Here is a 24405-nt window from a genome sequence, read left to right on the forward strand (position 1 = left end):
AACATTCCTTGAGTCATGACTTTGAACCCTCTTGAGCAGCCTACTGTGCTTGGCAAACCTCCCGGAGGGGGTGGAGCCCTCACAGCGCCAGGGAACACCAACATTCTAGAAGCTACCAGTTGGGATACACTGGTCTAGACCTGAGCGCTCCAGCAGCACTTTCTGCAACGTGCTAGCACCAGTGCAGAGCTGTTTTTACTTTTTATCAAAATTAAACTCTTGTTTAAAGAGCCACATGTAGCCAGTGGCTACCACTCTGGCCAGCACAGGGATAAGCTACTTAACTCCACGATTAAACTGCAGCAATTGAAAACACCACAAGGATGTCTGGCCCTTGGCTCCCATTTAAAAAGACTGCCACTGGGGCACCTGAGCTGCTCAGTTGGTTGACGGCCCAACTCTTGATTTCAGCTCAGGTCATGTTCTCATGATCATGGGATCGAGCCCCGCGTTGGGGGTCTGCGCTCAGCATGGAGTCCACTAGAGATTCTCTCTCCCTCTGTCCTCCACCCCCGCTCACTCTCCCTCAAATAAATAAATAAATCTTAAAAAAAGGAAAGAAAGAAAGAAAGAAAGAGTGGCATTAATCCAGTAAGACATCATTTAGTTCTATCAGTTGGCAAAGACTAACCTTTGAAAGCTTTATGTGTAGTCTTCATTAAACTCTATCCAATAGAGGACTGGAATCTATTTTTAAAAACTGACTTACGAAACATCGGGAACTGTACAAAATTTTTTTCTTTCAGTTTCAAATGCTCAGTAATACAATGGAATCTATAGCATCAAGTTATCTGATGCATTCTATGGCATGCGTTATTTATTTGAAGTCGCACCAAGGAAGATGGAGTACTGTTTCCTTCCTTCCATAAGCCTTCACCTTGGAAGTGCTTGTCTTATTTGTAATAGTTTTTAAAAAAATGGGCTTGTCCCCCTTACCCTAAGTTTCTTCTTCCAGAAATACTAAGTCTGGCTATACTACAGAACCTGGCCATTTTCAACACATTATTTTTACACACAATTGCCATCTCAGATACTTCCAGCAGGCCCCAAATCCAAGAAACTTATGCCAAGGAGGCTTACTTGTAACATTTTCTCAAACCAGATTTCAAATCATTTAACAAAGTTACGTATTTCACTATTGCAGTAGTCTTACGGACAAGACACTATTTGTGGGAGGTATTAAAAATGAGATTCCTCTGGGATCATAAAGAACACATTAAAAGGTCTGGTTTGTTGAGAAGATACAACCCTGCTCCGGTAATGAAAAAGGCCATGAGAATGCCTCTCATACGTGAAGACAAACAAGCAAATAAAATAAAACCCAGGAATCTGAAGAGAAGAGTGAGCAAGTATCGTTAGGCAAATATGCAGGGAAAAAATGTAACTATATTGCGGGAAAGGGAATGTCGGGGGAAAAGCCTGTAGTTGTGCTTTTCTTTATAATCTCCCTGCTCCTACCAGTGAAATGCTGACTCAGCCAATGCCAGACCCCCCCCCCCCGGCCCCCACCCTCCACCCTGGAGAAGGGCAAGCTGTGCAGAGGACCCTGCTCTCACAGCCGCCGCCCTCACCAACCCCAGCAAACTGGGCCAATGCTGTGAGCTGCTTTCTTTTCTATTCGTGCTGGAAACGTGCCTTCATGACGCGTATTTGCGGACTAAGTGCTTTCAGTTGAGAGAGGCAGCCCTGGGATGGTGCAGAACTGAGAAGCCACGGGGGAGGGCTGGGGCCGACCTCCTCAGCGCCTTGGGCCTTCATCATGGACCAAGTGCAGCCACTGTCTGTATGAGCATCAGCCCACGCGACGGGTCAAGGAAATTAGTTGCGGGAAGGCTACTGCTCATAAACACAACAGCTTTTCAAATTCGGATGCTGCTAGGCCTAAGAATATCCCAACACAGGAAAGTCCTGGAGACCATTTGTATAAACTGTGCTGCGAGCCACCTGCCACTGTGTGATTACACTTCCTTCTCCTACTGTCACTGATCAGTGAGAAGTCACTGCTCACCGTGTACAGAGGAGCCGACTGAGGCTTGCGACTAAGGGAATAACTTGCCTCTATTCACAAACAGTCACACACACACACACACACACACACACACACATGCGTGCGATTCCAGGCTCTCTGTATAAGCATCTTATGCCCAGTTAGTGGGAAAAATAAACACCGGCCAGTTTCATTCCTCTGTATGCTCATTTTTGGAAAGGAAAGGAGTCCAGGGATAGCTTTAGTCCCTGCTTATAAATCATATTCAATAAATATTGCTGAAAAAAACACAAGGCATCTGAAACTGAAATGACACAGACAAGGGCAGAACACTCATTTGCTGCCCCTTGACGAGCTTACCACCGAACACAGACCCTGGTCCAAGGGCAGTGTGTGGATCAACCACAAAGCAATTCTGAGGACTAACTCTACTTTTTGGCTTTTCTCTTCCGTTTAAGGACAGCACCTAAACACTGTAACTTTCTTCAACACTTAATGAGAATTATAAATACAACGGCCTCAAGGAGTTATGCCGGCCGCTTTCCTATTTTGTGCGGGAGGGCATCAAGTGTGCTGGGCTCCAAAAAAAATCAAAACTCGTGTAAACATTCAGCCAAGTACAAATCCATCTTGTGGTGCTCACACAGGAGAACGGACATGTCACGTGGTACTGTGTCATAAAATGTGGGAAGAATGGGACATCTGCAGCTTTTACCCAGGGTCCAAACCCCTGGGCTGTCCGTACCGAAAAAGCAACAGTGAAAAATAAAATCCTTCCAGGTTAGCACGACCCGCAGAGAAATACACGGTAGAATTTTCTGGAGGCTTCTGAACACAGGTAGCAAATGGAAATAAACACGAAGCCAGAAGAGAGCAGAGAGGGGGCTTACCAGGCTTGACAAATGACACCGTGATTCACACCCACTGCTGGGCTGTCTCTAATAAGCCACAGAGGAAGCAGCCAATCTCAGCTAATTACCAGATAAAAATGTATTGTAAGGGTTCTAATTAGGAGACGCGGATGGAGGTGATCTAATGATTAAATGCTGCATTCGAGTGACCCCACCATCAATGTGCAGTGGTGCAAGATGTCACTGGAATATTTTGTAGAAACAGTAATTTTACTTCGAGGAGGGGAGGCAGTAATATTTGTAATGATGGCTGTGAGGTAAACTAATTAAAAGACGGTTCCTACAGGAAGAGGGTGGCTGAGAGCAGCTGTGGCCATTCCACAACCAAGTGCCAAGTCTCCACAGAGGAACGGCAGTCAAGTGGAAAATTTCTGCCTGACCTCTGGCCTTGCTATTAATTTGCAGGAAAACTAATGACACATATACATATTCCCACAAAATTGTTCTAATTGCTAATTTGCCAAAGGAGCCCAGATTCCAAATTAAACATGACTGTGGTCCGTGAGGGAAGGAAGAACAAAAAGCTGTAAACTCCAAACAGAGGGGGCTTCGCCCGGCGAAACCATGTGAAGGCTGAACCAACAAGTTAATGAAATGTCAACCTCGTCAACGGCTATAGAAGTTTGTTAACTTTTAAACTTTTGTTTGATCATCACATGCTTGTCTTGAGGAGAAACCGTCTTCAGGGAGGAAGGTCACGAGGGAGAGAGAAGATGGGGCGTGGGGAAGGATTCAGAACAGGCTCTGTTCTGTGTTCAAACCAAACCGGCCCTTTTAAATTGAGGTCTCTCTGAAAACAGAGGGCTCTCTCCCTCTCCCTCCACACCCCCTCCCCCCAAAAAAGAGAAAGAAAAAAAATTAATTACAGACTTAGAATAGAAAAGCAAATCTGGACTGGTGTGGGTTTTGCTGTCATCTTGAAATATTCACCTTAATTGTAAACTATTAAATCTTCATATAATCATCAATTAGAAATGAAAGCATATGTACATCGTGTTTCTGATCGTAGTTAAGGTTTTAAAAGATAATCCCCCCACCCCAGGGACATGGAGCAGGAAGGGACTGGACTGGGTTTCTTTTCCTATTTTTCTTATTGTGTCTATTTTCTATTTAAAAAGAAGTTGCTATGTTTGGAAAAGTTAGCAACTCCGATATTTTCTACATGGCGAGTTTCCGTCATGTGATGATTTCAGCAAAGATAATCGCTTTGAGGGTCTGGCCAGAAGTTAAACTCTTCTGTCACTTGAGATCCCGTGTAGGGTTTTTCTTTTTTAAGTCTCTGTGAGCTCTTAACCACCGGCGTTCCCCCTGCTCACTTCCAGAAGGACTGTCGTGGGATCGTGCCCGTCCCGACGACCGGGACTCTGTCAGCTGCCTGATACTCTGCTGAACCTTTTTAAAAAGATTAATCTCCAGTTTTTAAACAGAAACCTCCTCTCTTCTTTTAAAGATGATGAGTCACTCACATTTTTAAAAAATAAACAAAGCGCTGATGTAAACCCCGGACAGAAACAGACTTGTCCTAAGTATTCCCATAAGAACTCCTTTTTATTTTTGTTTGCGCTCTTGCCTCATATGAAAACAGATTCTGAGAACAAAAGACAAACCTGAAACCCAAACACCGGGGCACCTAGCTGCTTGGTAGGGACTTTGAGGCTCACAGAACTCGTTTTTCTGCTCCTGGTGGGACGGCCCTAAGCGGGCTCCGGACCTGCGTGAACGGCACACAGTGGCTAGACACGACTCACTGGCGTTCGGAGACGGCCGGCCTTCCTGCGGCCACGTCCGTGGGGAGGGACATCCGTGGGGAGGCTGGGCCAGGGCAGGGGGAGGCTGTGGTTTGTTCCTCCTCGAGCCTGGCCCTGGGACTGCCCTGCGCCAGGCGCTGCCATAGGGCAGTGAATGAGAAAGTGGGGGGCCGGGGATGTGTGCAGCGGGGAGAGGAGGAGGGGGGCTTCAGGAGAAACAGCACAGTAAAACAGCTTGTGTGTGCTGTGCTAGAGAATCTTTTATGACTGCCTAATATTGTTTCTCTAGGCCTAGAGCAAGGCTGCAAGCAGCCCAAAGGATCAGCCATTGCTTTAAGAGTTAAAAGACCCCTTTTGGGGGGGGGGGGGACACTTTGTTTTTATAGTAGCTAAAAACTATTTCAAAACAGTCCTAATTGCTATGGTTGGAGGAAAAGAGAATGCGTAAGAAGGAAAATGTAATACTGCATCTTGCTTCAAATATCCAAGTTCCTGTAAGCGTTTTATAACATTTTCATAAAGGAGGATATACTACCTACACTATAATTACTTGCCCACCAAATCTGAAGGAATGTGGTTTTTCCAGGATCAAGAGAGGTTTCTGGTGCGCAGGAGTACCCTGAAGCCAGGCCTGCACCTCTCCTGTCCTCTGGGATTATAACATACGATTTATGGGATTTTCCTGACATGATGAGGAAGTCTTCTTAAAAAACCCTTTACAACTTAATAAAGCCCTAACACAGACATGCTTCTTTTTGTTGTTGTTGTTTTGTCTTCTGAGTTACGCTTCCCCTCCCTCCAAGGAGACAGTTTGGCAAATTCTCCACGGAGCAAGCATGGAGATACGAACCCCAAAGCAGTACGCTTGGTGTTTACTTTGAGAATGTTACCGAGTCTGGAACAAAAGAATATCCGTCTGTCTCATTAGGAGAGTTTACTCTAGTCTGATTTTTATGCTTCTCTTCCCATGGAAAAGAGTAGGATCTTTTAAACTCAAAGCAAATTTGGCCCTTCTCAATATATGCCAAGAAAGGCTTTTCCCCTTGGGGCACTTGGGTGGCTCAGTTGGTTAAGAGACTGCCTTAGGCTCAGGTCATGATCCCAGGGTTTTGGGATCGAATTCCACTTCAGGTTCCCTGCTCAGCGGGGAGTTGGCTTCTCCCTCTGACCCTCCCCGCTCTCATGCTCTCATTCTCTCTAATAAATAAAATTTAAAAAGGGGGGGCCCTGTGTGGCTCAGTCCTTAAGCATCTACCTTTGGCTCAGGCCAGGATCCCATGGCACCTTGCTCCAGGGGAACCCTGTTCTCCCTCTCCCACTCCCCCTGCTGGTGTTCCCCTTTTCTCGCTGTCTCTCTCTCTGTGTCAGATAAATTAAAAAAAGAAAAAAAAAAATGGTTTTTCTCATTGTCCATACCCAAGAGCTAGAATATACAGCTGCTCTGGGAAACTCTGACACATCCTTTTCCATCCAGGGCCCAGGGTTCAGAAAATCAGAAGCTTATAAGTGAAATAAATTAAAAAAACGGAAAGCCTATTTTTTTATCTGATGCTGGCTGGTCCTTCGCCTCCTCCTTGTGACATGGCTTCCTCAGAGACACATGGACGCATCCTGTGAACCCAAGGAAAGATTCACAGATCTGACTCCTTTCCCTTTCTTCCCGTTCCTCTGGCACACCAAGTCTCCCGGAACACCCGCTGCACATCGGCGGTTCCACGGACGCACGGCACGATCCACGCCGTGAGTGTGTGTCCCACCAGATTCTAGCACCTCGGGGGCGGGGGTGGGGCTCTCTTGTTTTACTGCTCTGTGTTTTTAGCAGCATCCTTCATAAATACTTGATGATGAAACACCTTGACATGAAACACAGGGATTGCCTTTCCAGAAATACTGTGCCATGTTGTGTCCTGGGTGTAATTCCAAAAGGAAAGGTTTTCTTGGGTGTGAAGACGTTTATGGCAAGTGCGCAGAGGAGCTGTTGAAGGTGTCTGGAGGACAGGAAGGCTCACCGATGCACATCCCTGGGCGGGCTGAGCTTAAAGCTACATCTAGAAACTCAGGACTGTCCTGAGGTGAGCGTATCCCCCAACGGCCCACATGGGAAGACGAGTTCCACAACAGGGTCCAGGGAATGCGACTATGAGCTGATCTAAGGACAGTCTGAGAAGGTTTTGGCAGTTTCTCTGATGCAATGAAAGAGGGACTGGTTGGATGACTGGATACAACAAATGACACTTACCACCCAAATGGCATTTAGTGAAAAGCAACGTTTACAGCAAAGCATTCTATCACTTAGTGACTAAGAATTTTAAAATAAACATGAAGTTCCTTTTAAACAGAAATGGAAAAAAGAAAAAAACATCATCAACTTACTGGCAAGGCTGTAACATGAGAGTCCCCATCTATGGTTAGATTTGAATTCTGGTTGACTGCTTATTTCAAATCAAAGATTCTAGAAGGACATACTGTGCATTCCATTATTTAAGGTGGAATAAATTAATTACAGGCAAAAAAGGAATCGTTGGCACCTTAGAAATGATCATCAGATAGCTCTGTATCCCTCAAGTTGAAAGACTCATGGGTCTGCTCAATGTGTGTGCCTTTTTATTTTCCCCCTTTTTGGGCAAGGAAAGTAAAAATTTATGCAAGACACTACACGTCTACCTTTTATAATTAATTTTCCAATGCCTAACCTATACGTATTTTAATAATTCCTGATTTATAAGATGGTATCTATAATAAAATTTTCTATTTTCCAATAAATGAAAAGAAGGCAGGTTCACTCTGGCAACAGAGTGTCACGCAATATCTGCTTGTCAGGCACCAATTTTTACTTCTTACATGTAAGTTAAAGGATAAGGAATTTATAATGCTGCCTGTGAAGGGAACCACTTTTCATACACAAATGTGATCTTTTTTTTTTCCAAAGGGTAATACAACAGTACATTTACATAAACTAATCCAAACAATCTATGTATTTGACAATGGCAAACCTCACACAGACGGCCTATTGTTGGTTTACATCTTGGAGTTCTTTATATTGGCTTGTAGCGCTGCTCTAACTGTCAAAGGTTTGACTTGGACACTAAATAAATGGTTATAGAAGTGCTGTGCAGCGATATTGGACTTCTTTGCAAAAGAAAACCTGCTGTGTATGAATTCAAAAGCTATTAATTTTTCAGTCAAAAATATTCGTGCCTATTTCTTTTAATAAAGAAATACTGTGCTGAGCTACTAAGAGATAATGTTGACTAGTGGTAGAGAATTTTCAATAGAACAGTTAAAAATAAATTTAGTAGGAGGTCCCCTTCAAAGTTATAATTTTCTAGAATGTAAAACATTTTTTTTTTTTATAATACTAATCAAGACAAACCTTCCTTCCCTGTGCATTTCCCCCGGGACTGCTTTTCCCTGTTTACTGGCTCCTTCCCACTGGTCCTTTCGGAGATTCCCAACAGTCCTTTCCTTTCCTGGCCTATGCAGGCTTACCTGCAGGGCGCTCTCTGCCAATACCCAGCCCCATCACTCACTGACTGCCCCTTGGGGTTTCACAACTCCTTCCCCACTTTTATCTCTCCTCCTTCTATCCAAGGAGCCCCATCACACAACGTGAGTCCATCCTAATGTCTGGAGTCTAAACATTGTTCTGTCACTGCTTTTAATCCACGGAGGAAGGAGGAGATAATCTCACCCTCCCCCTTATTACAGGTTTAAAGACTCAAACCTTCATCCTGGGGTGGGGGAGAATCTCCAACAAAAGCAACGTGAAGAGAGTTCAGAAGGCAATCGATGCCCTTCGCAACTGGCTGTGCCCACTGAAGAACTCCATATCAAGTCATTTCCTGATCTTACCAACTTGCCTTAACTGGGCTCCCATTAGTCCCAAGGACCCTCCTTAAAAAGAGGGGCTGATGAGGGCAGCACAGATAGCAGAATGGACTACCGAACCCACAACACGGAATGACCTCAGTTTCTGTTTCCCCTTCTTTTTGGTAGCCTATACATTAGTCCTGTAGCCACTTGCTGCAAAACACATGGAAACCAGGGGCTCTTTCCTAGTAGAAATGGATGCACAAAGTGTTTAATGATTTTATGTCCTATATCTCAGTAATGTGTTCTGTTTCAGACATTAATTTTGTCTGCCAACTGCATCTTGGCAGGCTACCATATTTGCTGGGTTAATAGTCTGACTCCGTTTTATTTCTATCACCATAAATCATACATATATGGGTGTATGTTTGCTTTATTTATAGAAAAAAATCAGTCAAAACAGATAAACCAATACTTTGCCATTACGCTGCATCATTGCGTATTGATTAAAATTGCTGGTACTAACTATAGATCGTCAACGCTCAATTAATTTTCACACAGTGACTCCAAGCAAAATCAAATAAAGGCAGTGTACCTTTAAATTTTACAAATCTTAAAAATCAAGAAGCACAGCACTCTTTCCATGTTGAATAATCAGTGGAAGCTACTAAGAGATTTTTAGAAATATAAGTATATGAGAAATACAACTGTTAAAGCGATCAATTTATAGCAAGGAATGAGGCCCAAGACAGGATTTGGGGTTTAGAAACCATCCTTCTGCTTCGATATTAACTGTCTGTGCTTGGATGGCACTCTTCAAGGTTAAGGAAAAGGGAACAAGGCAAGAAGCAGGAGATTCCTAAAAGTTAAATGTAATTGCAGCATACCGTGTTTGGTCTCCTAACTGCAAAAGAGTAATATTCACTTTTAATTCTCTAGTAACCACTGGATGCCCTCCATAATTTTAGCCTCCAATTATTCCGAGAGTGTGTTTTGTTTCTTTCCTCTGTTACACTTACACCAGACTAGCCCTCACTCCCTTTCTCATACCCGCTGTGCCTCAGCTAACCCAGGCTGAAATGCCTTTTTCTCTTGACTCTGTGGTCTGCTGGTCTTTGTTCTGCTTTCCCACCGTTTAGAAAGGCTTCCACGCCCTCCCAGTGACCAGTCGTCCTCTACTGTCCTACCCTGCTAGAGCACCAGTCTTCTGTCTCAAAGAGCTAGTTGCTGGGCCCTATGGCCCAGGATCTGAATCATCCTCGATCTTCTTAAACACCCTGCACTCTGCCCTCTTCCTCCAAGGTACCCAGAAACAGTCAACTGAACTTAAGTCCTTCAATTTAAACAGCTGCCGGAGTACACTGTCCGGCCTCTGTTGCTCGGGGTGGGAAACAGCGAAGACATACTGTGGGGTTTCTGCCCTTGGTGGAGAGCTCGGTACTTACGGGTTGAGGGGTGGCTTTGGGTTCTGTAGACTTCACGTGCAGATGGGTCATCATGGCTTGCAGACGCTCTTTGTCTTTTGCAAGCTGGTGGGAAGGAAATGCTCTGTTATTTCTTTGAATACAGATGCATTACTATTTTAACATCCGAAAGGATACATATTCCAAATTAAACTACAGCACCACGGCACATGACAAAAATCTTTCTCATTGCTTCATCGTTTTGAAATGTACACAACCATTGCCAAGCTCGAAGCAACTGGAGGTGTCGGTGTGAGATTTCTCAACAGAAGACGCATGAGCTTTTAACTGGGAAGTTCTAGGCCTGCTGGCACCAAGGAGTCCCATAGAACACAGACAGCTAAAAGACAGAAACGTGAATCATGCCTATTAACCAATCTTATTCACAAACGAGCCAAAGGAAAGAGAGTGAGGTGGCTAACCCTCGTAAAATCCATCTTTTGTGGTTGGGGAAAAGCTCTTAGATGCACGGATGCAGTTGTGCAGAATTAACTTCATCCTTCTTAACAGTAGGCGTAGCTAAGCACAGTGCGGCTGAACAATACTGGTAGGGCAGGCACAAGGACAAGGGCTGACCAGGTCTCCTCTCCAAGTGAATGTAGAATTAAGCCTCATCATTCATGTATTCAGTATGTGAGTGCCTGCTATGTGCCAGTCTCTTCTTAACAAAAACTGGAAGTCATCTCACTGTACAAAAAATTACCTTTTGGAGAAACACAAGTTTCTAACCCAATGTACATGATTGCACTCAAAATACTACTAGACACTCCTTCTTTTTTGCTTGCCCTAAACTGTTTATCATGATGGTATTTTTGATAATTCAAGGGCAGCTGGGCACCGGGGATGCAGAATAATTGATTATAGGTGGTTTTGCTGTAAGCATCTTTGCCACACAACTAATTGGCCATAGGACAATTTCATCATAAAAGATAGGATCATGACAAATGAGAGCGGGATGTTCCCGAAAAAGGACAAAATGAAACAGAAAATATGAATAACAAAATGAAACGGCTTCTCCATATAAAACATTTGAATCCATTCCAAAGTGTACAGTGCAGACTGATGGCAATCCAGCACAAGTAACGGGTTTTATTTTGTGAATTGTATCGAAGCACTCTACTTATCTTCCAATAATTCACAGAATCATACATTTTCTGATTGTTCTCATTCATTCCCATTTAGCCCAGCACTTTTTCCTTTACCTATACAATTCCTTCTGTCACTAAGGAGAGATACCCGTTTCCAAATACCAGAATACATGTTTGTAACTGAGCTCTGTATGGTGCCGTGAAGGCCTTCTACATGGTTGCTTGTTCTTGACATAGGGTCTCATGCTCAGGAAGAGACATTCCAAAGTTCTACAGGACATGTGGATTGGAAAATCTGGGCCACCATGTACACCATTGTGAGGGCTACGATTTATATAATACAAACATGGAAGTACTTTGTCAATGAAGAAATGAAACCAAACTGTCAAACCAAAATGTCAACCAGTTATTATTATTTATTTTTAATTTCTTAGGGCAAAATTGCCTAAGGACAATTAGTTCCGTGGTGTAAATGACTGCGGCAGAGAGGTCTAGAGCAAAGACGCTTACAGCGAAAATACCAGACATGATAATAATTACCTCTGTAAGGTAAGTAGGAAGTAGATCTCTAAAAGATAAAGGTATAGTTAGGAGAAGAGCTGTGAAATTTGGGTAAAATATGGAAGAGATTAATGAATGAGTGAGTGACAAAGAGAAAGCGAGTGAGAAAAGCAAGAGAGAGACAGAGAGAGTCTTAGAGTAGCACTTTTTTTTTTTTTTTTAAGAGTAGCGCTTTTATATACCATTTGTCCAAAATAATGTCTTTGAACTGGGGAAGGACTCATTTCTTCTATGTCATATAATTAACCTTAACTCTTTGATATAGCAAGTTTTGGGGGCACTTGGCTGACTCAGTTCATAGAGCGTGTGAAGAGTTCAGGGTTTGTGAATTAGAGCCCCATGTGGGGTGTACAGATTGCTTAAACAGAATCTTCTTTAAAAAAAAAAAACAAATTTTATTTATTTGTTTCTTTATTTATTTTAGAGAGGGAGAGAGCGTGAACAGGGGGAGGGGAAGGGAGGAAGGGAGGAGAGAATCTCAAGCAGACTCCACGCTGAGCGTGGAGACTGACTCAAGGCTCCATCCCATGACCCTGAGATCATGACCTGAGCCAAAACTGAGGTTAGAGGCTCAACTGATTGCCCCAAAAATAAAGTCTTAAAAAAAAAATTAAAAAAAAGAAAAAAGAAATATGAATTTTTCCTAGGCTGAATTATTCCAAAATAAAAGTCAAACAGGACATTTTATGTTTATTCTTTTTTTTTTTTAAGATTTTATTTATTTATTTATTTTACAAAGAGAGAGAACGAGATCACAAGTAGACAGAGAGGCAGAGAGAGGGAAGCAGGCTCCCTGCTAAGCAGAGAGCCCGATGCGGGACTCGATCCCAGGACCCTGAGATCATGACCTGAGCCGAAGGCAGTGGCTTAACCCACTGAGCCACCCAGGCACCCAAACAGGACATTTTAAAATAAAGGTGTTTTCTAAGGGAAAAGGGGTGTTTCAGCATTTGGGGAAAGGCAGAGGAAAGGGAAAAGGTACGAAAGCAAAGGGAAAAAAGGCTTTGGGCTTATCCTGGCTGGATGACTCAGTCTCAAGCCGTATCACATTTGATTTTTTTTTTTTTCCTTTTTATTCCCTTGTGGTGCAGGGAGGAATAAATTAAGAAGAAGAAAAAAAGCCTTACAGTGTTAGCATTTATCTTTCAACAAACAGGAAATGAAAATGATACCATATTAGGAGCCACTTTACGTTATTCATCTTCTGTGCTTTAGTAAGTTATTGAACAGCCAAACTCAAAGATGCTCTGAACACATAATGCCAAAGGAATTTAGTTTTCCAAAGTGGCTCAGTTAAAACAATTAAAATGTTCACAGTGGCATTCTTCTACGCCTATTTGTATTTCTGTAGTTATTCGGTTTTAGGTTTTTGGGTTTTTTTTGCCTTTTTTTTTCTTTTACTGTGTTTTAAGTTTTTAGATGTTAGAACCAAAATATTCTTAGAATTCTAAAAAATGCTTTGTCTTGAAAGTTATCATGAGGCAAAAGAAACGAAGGCATATCTATTATTCTTTTTAAAAAACAAGTAGCCTGCTGTACTGAACATTACAGATTAAAGGGTGAGAGGTGATATTTACTTAAGAGTCTGATGAATATTAATTGTGACTTAATTTAGGGGTAAACACTGTTGATGTAGCAATTAACCAAGACCAAGGAGAAGGAAATCCAAATTCCCAGCATCAGAAGGAATCATCACCCCTATGTTCTTCCAGATGTCTACGATGCTGACATTTTACTGGTCAAATGTAACAACACAATGTCGCAAACACATACATAGAGTTTGTACACAAAGACACATCCATAAACCCTGGAGGTCACTGCCATGGAGACATTCTCTCACTTCTCCATGAGAATATTAATGTAAAATTCACTGTTCACTTTGAGAATTACCCAGGTTCCTTATTTTGCCTCACACTTAATTCTACCAGCCTGGCTCTGTAATAAAAGATGGGCAAGGTTACAGAAAAAAAGGAAAAATTCCAAGTTTCTGTTTTTGTTTGATCAGTGTAATATATTCTTGGATGGGTTCTGGATTTTTAACACCAGTTACAGCTCTAACTCTAACACAAACCCTTTTAACAATTAAAAAAAAAAAAAAAAAAAAAAACAACCTCACCTGCCAAATTCACTTTTTCTTGTTTTAGGCAAAAAGGCTTATCTTTTATACATACTGAAACCACATCCCCTCTCTCTGGGGCTGTCTTGCATTTTTAATATTCAGTGGCCCTTCAAAAAGCTTTTGCACTCATTATTACTTTTTCTGCCATCATTCCATGAGCTAAGCATCCCTATCCCTTTTCATGGCATCCTTTCATTATTTTAATAGGACAATACAAACATTTAATATTAGTAGGTATATATTCCAGCATTCCGTCATAAACTGAATTGCATGCAAAGCAAAGCAAAGGATGAGAAATGTACTCCAAAGGTCAACTAAAAATTTGCGTTGTCAAATTAAAACAATTTTTTATGTTGTGCTATCAGAAATTACTAAAAGCTTTCCTGGTGGATACGGGAGGGGTATCTGGTATGAAAGGAATGCCGACGGGCCCCACACTGAGGGGACCTGCTCGTACAATATTTGTTTATTAGCAGGTTTTTCTCCAATTCTGGAGGGAGACAGCAGAGTGAAAACGGATGAAGGTCCGTAGGCACTGAAATCACACTATGCTACATTCAAATTCTGGCTCTGCAACTCTGAGCACATTATGTAACCTTTTCAAGTATTTAGTTTCTTCTTCTAAATATGGAATAATAATCTCTGAATGCTGAAGAGTTGTTTTGAGGATTAGATAAGTTCTTCACATAACAAGTTTAGCATAGAGCCTCGTGCTTCACGGATGCTCAGAAATATCTAACTTTCTTTAAAGGAAAGTTATATCAGTCTAGTCTATTTGGACTTCAGCTGGTTGAGTATGTGCTTGGAACCCAGGTCCACGGGACAGGATTTCAGTGGAGTGTGCAGTGGGCCTAGCTGGGGAGAGAATTTTGATGTTTTTGAAGAATGGAACAGAAATCATAGGAGAGATGAAGCCCATTGCTTATGGACTGATTTCCTTGGTGCTCGTGGTCTCTTTTCCCTCATCCTAGGCAAATGGTTTTTCTCCCCTTGGCTGATATAGGTCATCCCCTCTTCTATTAACCATGGCCTCAAATTAGGTTTTAGCCCGTCTGGGGTGTGAAAGGCGGGAACCCGTGTATCCTGTGTATCGCTCCGGACACACTGATAACCGCCAACGGCAAGGAGCTCCATTCAACATTTTCAAAGATAAAAACTGAGGAGATTAAACTCATTCTTTTAGCAGAGAATAGGGAACACGGTTTTAGGTTCATTTAACATAATCACTTTATATGTTGTCTGGAGGACTAATCATTTTAAGCCCAATTTGGCGGTTCTCACTTGTGAGAAACAGAATCTGAAATAAATGAAGGATTCTGGATGCGTAAAAACGTTTGAATTACTGAGGACGGATGAGAAGAACGGACCAAGTGACTCATTTGATTGCACAGAGGCAAAGACTGTTGTGGCTACTTCAAATCCTCTCCTTCTCCTCTTGTGTTTCACAGTTGGGGAAACTGAGGCTGCAAGAGTGAACTCACCTAAGATTGCAGAGCTGGGAAGGGGCAGAAGTAAGACTAGAATTCTAGTTGCGGGACGCCTGGTCAGACTTTCCACCTCTGGTGTGACTGCAAGAGCCACCTGGGATGCGAACTGAAAACACCAATGTTTCCCACTCCTTCCACCGCCCCCACGCTGAACCACCGCCGCAGAACCTCCAAGGCAGGGGGAGATACCGAGCTTCAGCAGGCCCCCCAAGGAGGGGCATGTAAGCCAGGAGTATTCCCAGACAATGACAGTCCCCAATTTGATTGACCTGGGTATCACCTAAGCTTGCTAATAAGCCCAACATGCCAAGTGAGGGGATGTGGGAGTAAACATTTTAATAAGGATCCCACGTGTCCAGGTTTAATGCGTTGGTTTTGGGAATCAAGACTCTGCCATTGACTGAATAAGTCTTCACAGCAGCTGTCTCATTTTATATACGGTGAGGACCCAAACGCAACTGATAGAGGCAGATGCACACCTGTTTCATGGGTCTCTAAAGTACGTATGATCTTAAGAAAAACGAGAAAAAAAAAACCAAACCGCGATTTGGAAGGAGGGGCGATGAAATTCTTCTACCTAACTGAGTATTTACCAAAGGGTTCTTTTTGACCCACTTATCAAACTCTGGTCATTCACATGCCTTCCCAGCTCAGTGCCAGTGAAAACTTGGAAACGATTTCTTTCACACAACTGCGGCTCTCAGGTGGTAGGCAACCTATGGTTCATTTCACCCCAATGGAAGAATTTCCCTACTTTTTATTGTATTCTGTCACCGTCTCAACATTCCTTACGTGTTATTATTAAAGACTCTCTTGACATTTAAAGCAGACGCACACTAATACTCAGTCATAGTCTAGGAATTCTAATGCTCCCAGAGTTAAGCAGGATTTTAAATTATGAAAAATAAGTGTCTTGGTTTTCAAAGAGGGACGTGGAAGTGAGAAACCCAGAGACCCTCTCTTCTTTTTCTTGGCTCTAGTCACAAAGCAGTGACACTAGGCAGCGATGATGCCATCAGGCCGTCTTCCCCACATGCTCTGAGCTGACTCAGGGAGAGTCGGGAGGCTCCGGGGGCAGACCGCTGCTGGGAAGAACTGTCCTGAGTGTCGCCTTTGCTGGGGTTAGGCCCAAAGTGGGACATGTTACAGAGAATATATTTGCAGAAGTCCAGGAAGCTGGTGTGATTACCAACAGCACCGCTAATGGCAGAGTAATCACACGTGAAGTTCCCGCAGTAATTGATCTGTGTTAGGCTTAATGTCCCTCTCTGCTATTGAAACGTGCGCACTTTTCGCCCTGCTGATGTTTTCTTGGAGCGTACAGTTCCTGCTGTGGATGATTTAGAAAACTTCCAAGGGATTCCTGTGTCACCGAGGTGCAGCCCCGCCTGGCTGCCATGGGTTGCTGAGGAGGGAGCTCTAAGAGGCAGAGAAAGGCTTGGCTTCCCCAGTCTGGTTGTGAAACCAGTGGTGCGCAACGCCTGCATGTCAGACGCAGACCCTCAGCGAACCAGGATGACCCTGCGTGAAAACTGCAAGGCAGCAGCGTCACCAAAGGAGGCGTATGCTACACAAGCTGGACTAGACCCCTGAGCGTTGCCCAGTATCTCCATCGGCTTTGAACAACCGAATTAGAACTTCTACACTCCAGTTTCCTCATCTGGAAGAGGAGAGACACAGAGAATTCTTTCTTTCACTCTAAGGGCCAGTAACTCATCCTCGGTGACTTAGGAACACCTTTACACAGGAGAAGAAAAGCACATGCTCATTAGATGTCTGATTTCCAAGAGTTCTATTTTCTGTTAAAAAAAATGACTCTTGGGGAGCCTGGATGGCTCAGTGGGTTAAAGCCTCTGCTTTCGGCTCAGGTCATAATCTCAGGGTCCTGGGATCGAGCCCCACATCAGGCTCTCTGCTTGGCGGGGAGCCTGCTTCCCCTCGGCCTACTTGTGATCTCTCTCTCTCTGTCAAATAAATAAATAAAACCTTAAAAAAAAAATGACTCTTAACAATTGAGGAATTCAGGAAGCATCTACTCACGGGGAGGTTGTGAGGATTCCGTGAAACCGGGGGTAGGAAGCACTGAGCACACGGCCTTGGCATAGAGTAGAAACTCACTAAATACCCTTTCGATGGCTTCCCAGTCCCTTTATAAATTATAAACAGAACAGGGGGCGTTAAACCGCTCTCTTCCAAAGCCACTGGATTCAAAGTGATCATGTCGGTGAACAATTCATTCCATTTTGCCAGGTACTTTCCCAGTTTTGAAACTGGAAATCCCAAGTCCCAGGAAGGCCAACTGTGAAGTCTAGTCCCCCTGTTCCTTGAGGACCAGAGAGGTGGACTGAAGAAAGAACATCCCTTCTTCTATCCTCCCTCACACTACGATCAAGGCCAATGCTTACTGGGCTCTCCTGGCCTGGAATGTACTTGCCGCTGCCCCTTGCCGAGTCCGCCCTGCCATGCCTCCTTTGCTTCCTCTTATGAACCCCACCTGGTGTGGAGAGGCAGGCTAGTCTTCCCTCCCTGCGAGGCTGCACACATGGGAAGGAAGAGGCTGTCTTGCTTATCTCTATCCAGTGTTCCGAATACAACAGGATGCTGATAAATGGTAACCGAATGGAATCAACCAAATGGAATCAACCTAGCCACGAAGACAGCTGGTATGCCGCCTCACTCACAGCTTACTAGCTGAGGCAGTTCAGGAGCATTTCCTACCTGAGGAGCCCAGGTAAGTAGGTCCATATGCATGTAAGTCCTCTGGGCACCCTGGCTGGTGCTGGAGTGTGAAAGAAGCTTCAGGTGCTTCCTTACCAACCTGCCCATGGTATATGAGTGGGCCATTCTTAATCTCAACCTATTTCCGCATCCTGAGTCTGCGGTAACTCTGTCTTGTGTGTGTGTGTGTGTGTGTGTGTGTACGCATGTGCGCACATTTCATGACCTATGTAAGACCATGCATGTTGGTTGTGGGAACATCACGCCCCTCCAGTTCTAACCTATCCTCTTGAATGCACAGCATCCAGAAAAATCTGGATCTAAAAAGCAGAATCTAAAAAGAAGAATCTGGATCTAGAAAGCATCTAAGAGATAAAATCTTAAAATACATGCCCTCACCTCAAAAAGCCATGTCCTTTGCCCAAAGGATTACTATGGTGTCCATCTATCTTGAGGTTAGGTGTGTATTATGTACAAGCACGCCAACAAATTCTCTACAAGGGTAGGCTTCCAGGTAGTAGATGGGGTTAATCACCATTGAATCCATTGCTAAAATGTCAAAGATTACAACTGTCTTCGTAACAGTGAAATGTGGTTAGAAATATTCTGGAAGGTTCAGAATGCCCACTAGGATGTCTTCTTGACCCCTCTTCCCTCTGAGACCAGTAACAGGGAGCAACACAAGAAGTGAATTAAGCATTCTGTTAACAAGCTCCACATAATGAGTCCACTGCTAGGAAAACATGCATTATATATCGTGGTAGCTTCCCACAAAATTAACAATACGAATGCATTTCACACTCAATGCTGACGGTATAGGCCTAAGTCAGACTCCGTAGCCCATCATCTTGATTTCTGGCTGGTTGCCTTATCTCTCAACACTGGAACCATGAAGGCTTTTCATGTGATTCAAGTATAGCATTGCATAGGTAACACCAAGAAAGGAAATTTCTCGAGCCAGGATCCCCTGAGGCCAACAATGGTTATTAAAATTATTTTTCGCCCAATTCTTTAGGAGGGGTTCATTAGAGGTAAGAAACAAAAGGACCTTCTGTTTTGGGTCAGAGGGAGGGATTCTGGGATGTAGATCTGGGGGGACTAGAAATGGACAGCCCTCAAGTGGCTTTCCTTCCTAATGGTCATGTCTGATGCTGGCTGATGAAGCCCTGCAGAATTCTCCCATAGAACCCTTCTGCAATGATGTTCCAGGGTAGACATAATGAACCTCCCTAGATCTATGATGTTAAGATCCAACTGGAGCTTATTGGGATTATTTTTCTACAGGGGGCACTAGTGTGACTTTGCTTCCAGACGGAAACACCAGAGGTCTAAGTACTGTTGTACAGAGAAAGGCCTGTTGAGTCTGCGTGGTGGGGAAGACTGCTCCTCCAACAATACAGGGAACAGCCTTGGTGAACGATTCCAACTTTGACGGCTCTTTTCTGTAGTGCTCAGTTGTGCAAATGTTTTTCCGATTCAAGTTAATGAACTGGAATTCTGTAATATACTTGGGAGGTTCAGGTAATTCCTGTTCTGGGGAATGTCTTCTTGAAGGGCAAACCGAAGGAGCCTTGGGGTTGGTCATGCCCAGGGCATCCGAATGGAGGAATGGAGGAGGTGATTCGTCCGTGTGCTGTGGAGGGAATGGGGGGGATGATGCCAAGGGGAAATAAGAGAAAGGCTGTTCAAGCATAAGAACACCTCTTCAAAGTATTCTTGGCTACTGCAGGGACCTGGTTTCCCCAACACCTCAGGTCCTATGGGCATAGCGACTGTTTGTTAAGTCAATTAAAAAGTACATTTCCAGACATGGGTACAAGAAATGGCAAATGTGACAGGATAAACATGGAAATGCTGACATCAGAGGAAGGGGAAGCCCACGGGTAGGATGGCTGGTGGGTCTAAGTATACCCTGTCCCAGACTGTCCCACAATGTGCCAGATCTACAGCCCAAAGGCTCTCCATCTAATCCTGACCTCTCAGCTCTGGCTCAGGGCGTGGGTTTGCCAACAACTAAATTCATCTGCTTGAATAATCCCTAATGGGTGAAATCAGATTTGGCCCCTCTCTAGCAGTGAAACTCTCTTTTGAGCGTGTTTCTAGTGTTTTCAAGAACCCATCAGTATCAGCTAGCACTACCCAAGGAGGGGACAGTGCCACTAGAAAATTACTTACCTACACTGTGTTTTTCCTCTAAAATGTAAGAACCAGGGAGGCAACCTTAACCATTTTGCTCACTCTCGCAACCCTTTACTGACCTCAGTGAGGTTCCTGCTATGTCACAGGCTCTGGGTGATGTGTGCTAAATGAATCGGGAAGATAAATGGATGAATGAATGAATGAATAGCTGTCAGCCTGCTTTTCCATGATCCCCCAGGTAGACAAGTACTTGTTACATGAAACCGCTGTTGGGGAAACATGACCAATGCGGTGACTAGAATGGTTTTATACACCAAGGCAAAGAAGGACTAGGGAAGAAGGGTTCACAGACCTTCAGATAGCAAGGAGCCTAAGAGAACAAGTTGCTATTATATAAAATGACGTAAATGGTTTTTTTTTTAAACCTCTGGAGCAGGGGTTGTTTGGCAAACCTCGGTAGCAGCCAGCCAGATAGTAAATATTTTCAGCTTGGCAGACCATAAGTGACTCTGGTGCAAAGACTTGACTTTTCTACTGTAATGCTGAAGCAGCCATGGTCATAGACGAAGCGTCAAGGAATGGGTGTGATCGTGTTCCAAGACAGCCTTAGGTATGGACACTGGCATCTGAATCTCACATGTTTTATCCTTCTTTTGATAACCCTCCCTGCCCACCCCACCCCGTCCCACTATTCAAAATTTAAGGACCTTTCTTAGATCTCAGGACTGGGCTGCCGACCTGCAGTTTGGCAACTCCGTTCTTGACAAGCATTGTGTGATCACTTCGGCAACTCCCTCTGCCTTGACGACACCAAACCCTTCAGAATGAGCCTGGCCCTTCCTCTGTGAAAGCAAACTCTCAGACAAAAACAATACGAGGAATACCGCAGGTAACGACCCCATGCTGACTTCCGGCCGGATGGTCTCCTCTGGTCCCTATCACAAATTGAAAACCCTGCCTTCAGTTTGATTTAGGGCTGAAGGATGAAGGGAAATCCATGAATAAATAAAATCCACAAATAATCAAAGAATCCTCCTAATGGCCTGCAATGCTCCCAGACCACACTCACCAAAAAACAACACTAAAGCTGCCAGGAGAGAATCACTTGACTTACTGATGGTCTGACTCCTTTCCTTCTCTGGGGAGAGTGAGGAGCAATGAGTCAAGTCAATAATCAGTTCCTCAGTAATGAACAGTGGCCCCACACTCTCCAATCTGGAGTCTGGGACATCTACTTGGGCAAACCGTGACACTGTGAAACACTTTATTCTAACTGAATGTTGAGAATTTAATTTTATCAACTAAATAAATGCAAGAACTTGCATCGCTGTATAACCACCAATACATAAAGATTTTAGGTAGCAAGAGCCATAAAGTTTGTTCTGTTGGAACCAGTTTTTCAAGGGCTTACTACACATCAGTCTGAAGTGAACTTTGGCGGGGAAGGGGGTGGGGGGTGGGGTCAATAACGCTACTGTTTTCCTTCTGAAGAAACATGCTAAATTTAAAGATGTTTCCAAAGACTTACGTAAAAATTTGGGGATTTTATGATGTGCCCTTTGCCTGTATGAATCTCTTACTGTTCTAGTAAGTTCATCTCTGTAGTCTGAATGGAAAAATATTAACTAGCTAAGGAAAATAACTTTTGAGACAATCTTACTAAAAAAATGTAATTTGTCCTATAAGATGATAACTAATTAAAAAAAATCCTTTCTATCCTGAAAAGTCACAACAAAAAGTTTAAGTGTGTTTTGGCTGATTTTTCTCTGCAACTATTTGAAGCTGTAAATGACTTAACTCAGTAAAATTCCAAATGTAATTATCTTCTGTACTTAGCCTAGGGCTCTCCATATATCTCGGCATTGCTGTCTTGCATACAAAATAGGCTTTTCGATGGCTGGTAACAATATAATGTACAACATTGTTTTAATTTCCCCTAGTCGGCTAACCTCTTGCCTACACTAAACCAGCCAGAGGAAGAAGCCACAGTGAGTCATCAAGCACTCAAAAGCATTTTGGAACTCGGTTGCATAAATGGGGTTTTGCAGGGTCAGGCTTTTGCAACTGTACATTTTAATAATCTCCATTTCTGACCCAATTTTTACTTTTAGAAACTAATTTTCTATTAATTATACCAAGAACGAAATTGTTAAAATATGGTGGTTCATCAACAAGTGACACCAGGAAGTGGAACCCACATTAAAGAATGCCCCCCCATCCCTCCTCACAACTGTGAGCCACAGGAAAAGAGGCAGAAGTTTATTTTCTATAGTCACAAAACACATTCAACATGGCCCCAAGGACTGCCAAATATAAGATTTCATATCTCCATACACATATATATACATATATATAAGATATATGTATACATACTATATATATGTATATTATGTATCTGAATACATGTTTGCATGTGTGTGCATCTGAGTGCATATTTAAAAATGTCTGCACTGAACTCTTGGTTCTCAGAGAGAGAAGGGGACAAGTCAACACGGGGAAGAAATCCACGTGCAGCTTCTATGTTAACTTACAGCAGCACGGTCAAGTGTGTGCGTGGGGACGTGTCTGTGTGTGTAGGCATGCATGTGTGTGTGTACTTGCTGCTGACACTCACGTGTGCTTTCCCCCCCGCCCCCATTCTCTCTCAGCCTCTCTCCCTGGCACGGCTCCCTAACTCCAGGTTAGCAACATCGGCAACCCGGGGGACTTAAATTCACAACACACTAAGTTTTTAAGTTTTTTAACTTAGAACGTTTTCCATTTGGAGAAGACACAAGGGAGGGGGAGTGAGAGGGAGCGAGAGAGACGGAAAGCTCACAGAGGCAGCGGGCAGTCGGAGGCAGACACAGAGAGAGGCACAGAACTTCGAAACGCCTGAGCAGCAGCTCTCAAGGAGCAGCTAAAGGTGACCTTTCCCCGAAGAGTGAAAAGGGAAGAGAAAAAGAAAAAGGGCAACAACCAGTTTGGGACCTTCCATTCAATAATGAGTACACAGGAACTCATTTCAGAACACTACAGAAATGAGGAATTTGAGGAATACTGAGGGAATATTAAAAATAAATGTGGCTTTACCTGTAGCTCTAACTGCTGTACAACCTGCATTTGTACTCTACATTGAGCTGTACTTCTATCGTCCAGCGCATGCTCACTGTTGAGATGTCTGCAACAATACATAGAAAATCATTAAGTGAAATGGAGACACAAAAAGGAAAATATAAGTTACCAGGACGTTTCAGCATCAACTAGGCCGTGGGTCTAGTTCACAGCGGACAGTCGTCGACGTGTGCCCGGCCTGCCCTTCTCCATCCCCACCACTGAACACTGGCATTCCGTGTAATTTAGTCCATGGTTAGGACCCAAATCAGAGTCTTCCAGGAAGGAGTTCTGCAGGGCCTCGAGAGATAACCATTTACACGTAAATAAAAGAAAATTCAAGCAATTAAGTCGAGGTGGCTTCTTAAGACCCCCTCGATGAGTAGATACCTAAGGAAGGGACCGCCGGCTAGTTCGGAAGCCTAATTTGGATGGGGCCGGATAGAAGCGCGGGTTCACAAGAACACCGATTTTATGTAACGGAGGACACGCCCTTATACTGAAATGCATTAACCTGGACGACTGATACGGCAAAGGCTGGAAGAGTAGCATTAAACGTAGGGAATCTGAACCACGAACCTACACGTGCAAATTATGTACCAGCGAGAGAAAATAAAATGCAGACAATTATTGAAAAAGAAAACTCTGCCTGGGTTCTTTACTGTTAATGATCGGGTGGTCCAGTTCCTAGACGATTCAGGCCACATGCTGAGGATGCCTGTCTTGTGGTCCTTTTACTATTTATTAGATTTTCCAACAGGGAAAAGGCTAACAAATTGAAATTTCAATCCGTTTTACCATACCCAGGAGCTCTGGTAATCAGAGGGCTGAATCAAAGCCTAAAATTTTAAAAATAAAAATTCCTGTATCCTTATAACTCAGTTCTTTCCTATTAGGGAAAAACAAAAAGACTTCATTAGGTAAAGAGAGATTCACCTCAAATTCTGTGAAAAGCATTTTCATGACATTTAGGCCAAAACCAAAATTTGGATTTAAGGTAAAATTATCAAAGTAACGAAAACATCAACAACAACGAGGGGGAGGGGACAGCTCACTTTTAAGACTGTAGGATGCCACCCTATTCCAGTTACTTTTCCCAAATATGGCTTAAATAAGAAATTTAGAATGCAGGTTTGCAACCTTGCAAAATACCTAAATAAACCCACTGTTCACCTTTGGCACAGCTGAGTTACCTTTAACCAAGTTAAAGGTCAAATTAAGCTTTCCTCCTTTGTTAATGCGTCCCCCTCCGGCTTCCCAACACAGCAATCGTGGTTATTT

At 43.4% G+C, this 24405-nt stretch overlaps 1 protein-coding gene across 16 annotated transcripts in view; it reads right to left on the reverse strand.

Moving 5' to 3' along the window:
• FOXP1 (forkhead box P1) overlaps positions 1-24405 on the reverse strand; it is a 453072-nt gene that overhangs the window by 21922 nt on the left and 406745 nt on the right. For all 16 annotated transcript variants that reach the window (XM_059161502.1, XM_059161504.1, XM_059161503.1 and 13 more), the window contains 2 exons: positions 23104-23191; positions 9902-9985 (listed from right to left, as the gene is read on the reverse strand). In XM_059161502.1, coding sequence (XP_059017485.1) covers positions 9902-9985; positions 23104-23191 — 172 coding nt within the window. The remainder of the gene's footprint in view (positions 1-9901; positions 9986-23103; positions 23192-24405) is intronic.

The sequence above is a fragment of the Mustela lutreola genome, chromosome 2, assembly GCF_030435805.1.
Source record: "Mustela lutreola isolate mMusLut2 chromosome 2, mMusLut2.pri, whole genome shotgun sequence".
Lineage (NCBI taxonomy): Eukaryota > Metazoa > Chordata > Mammalia > Carnivora > Mustelidae > Mustela > Mustela lutreola.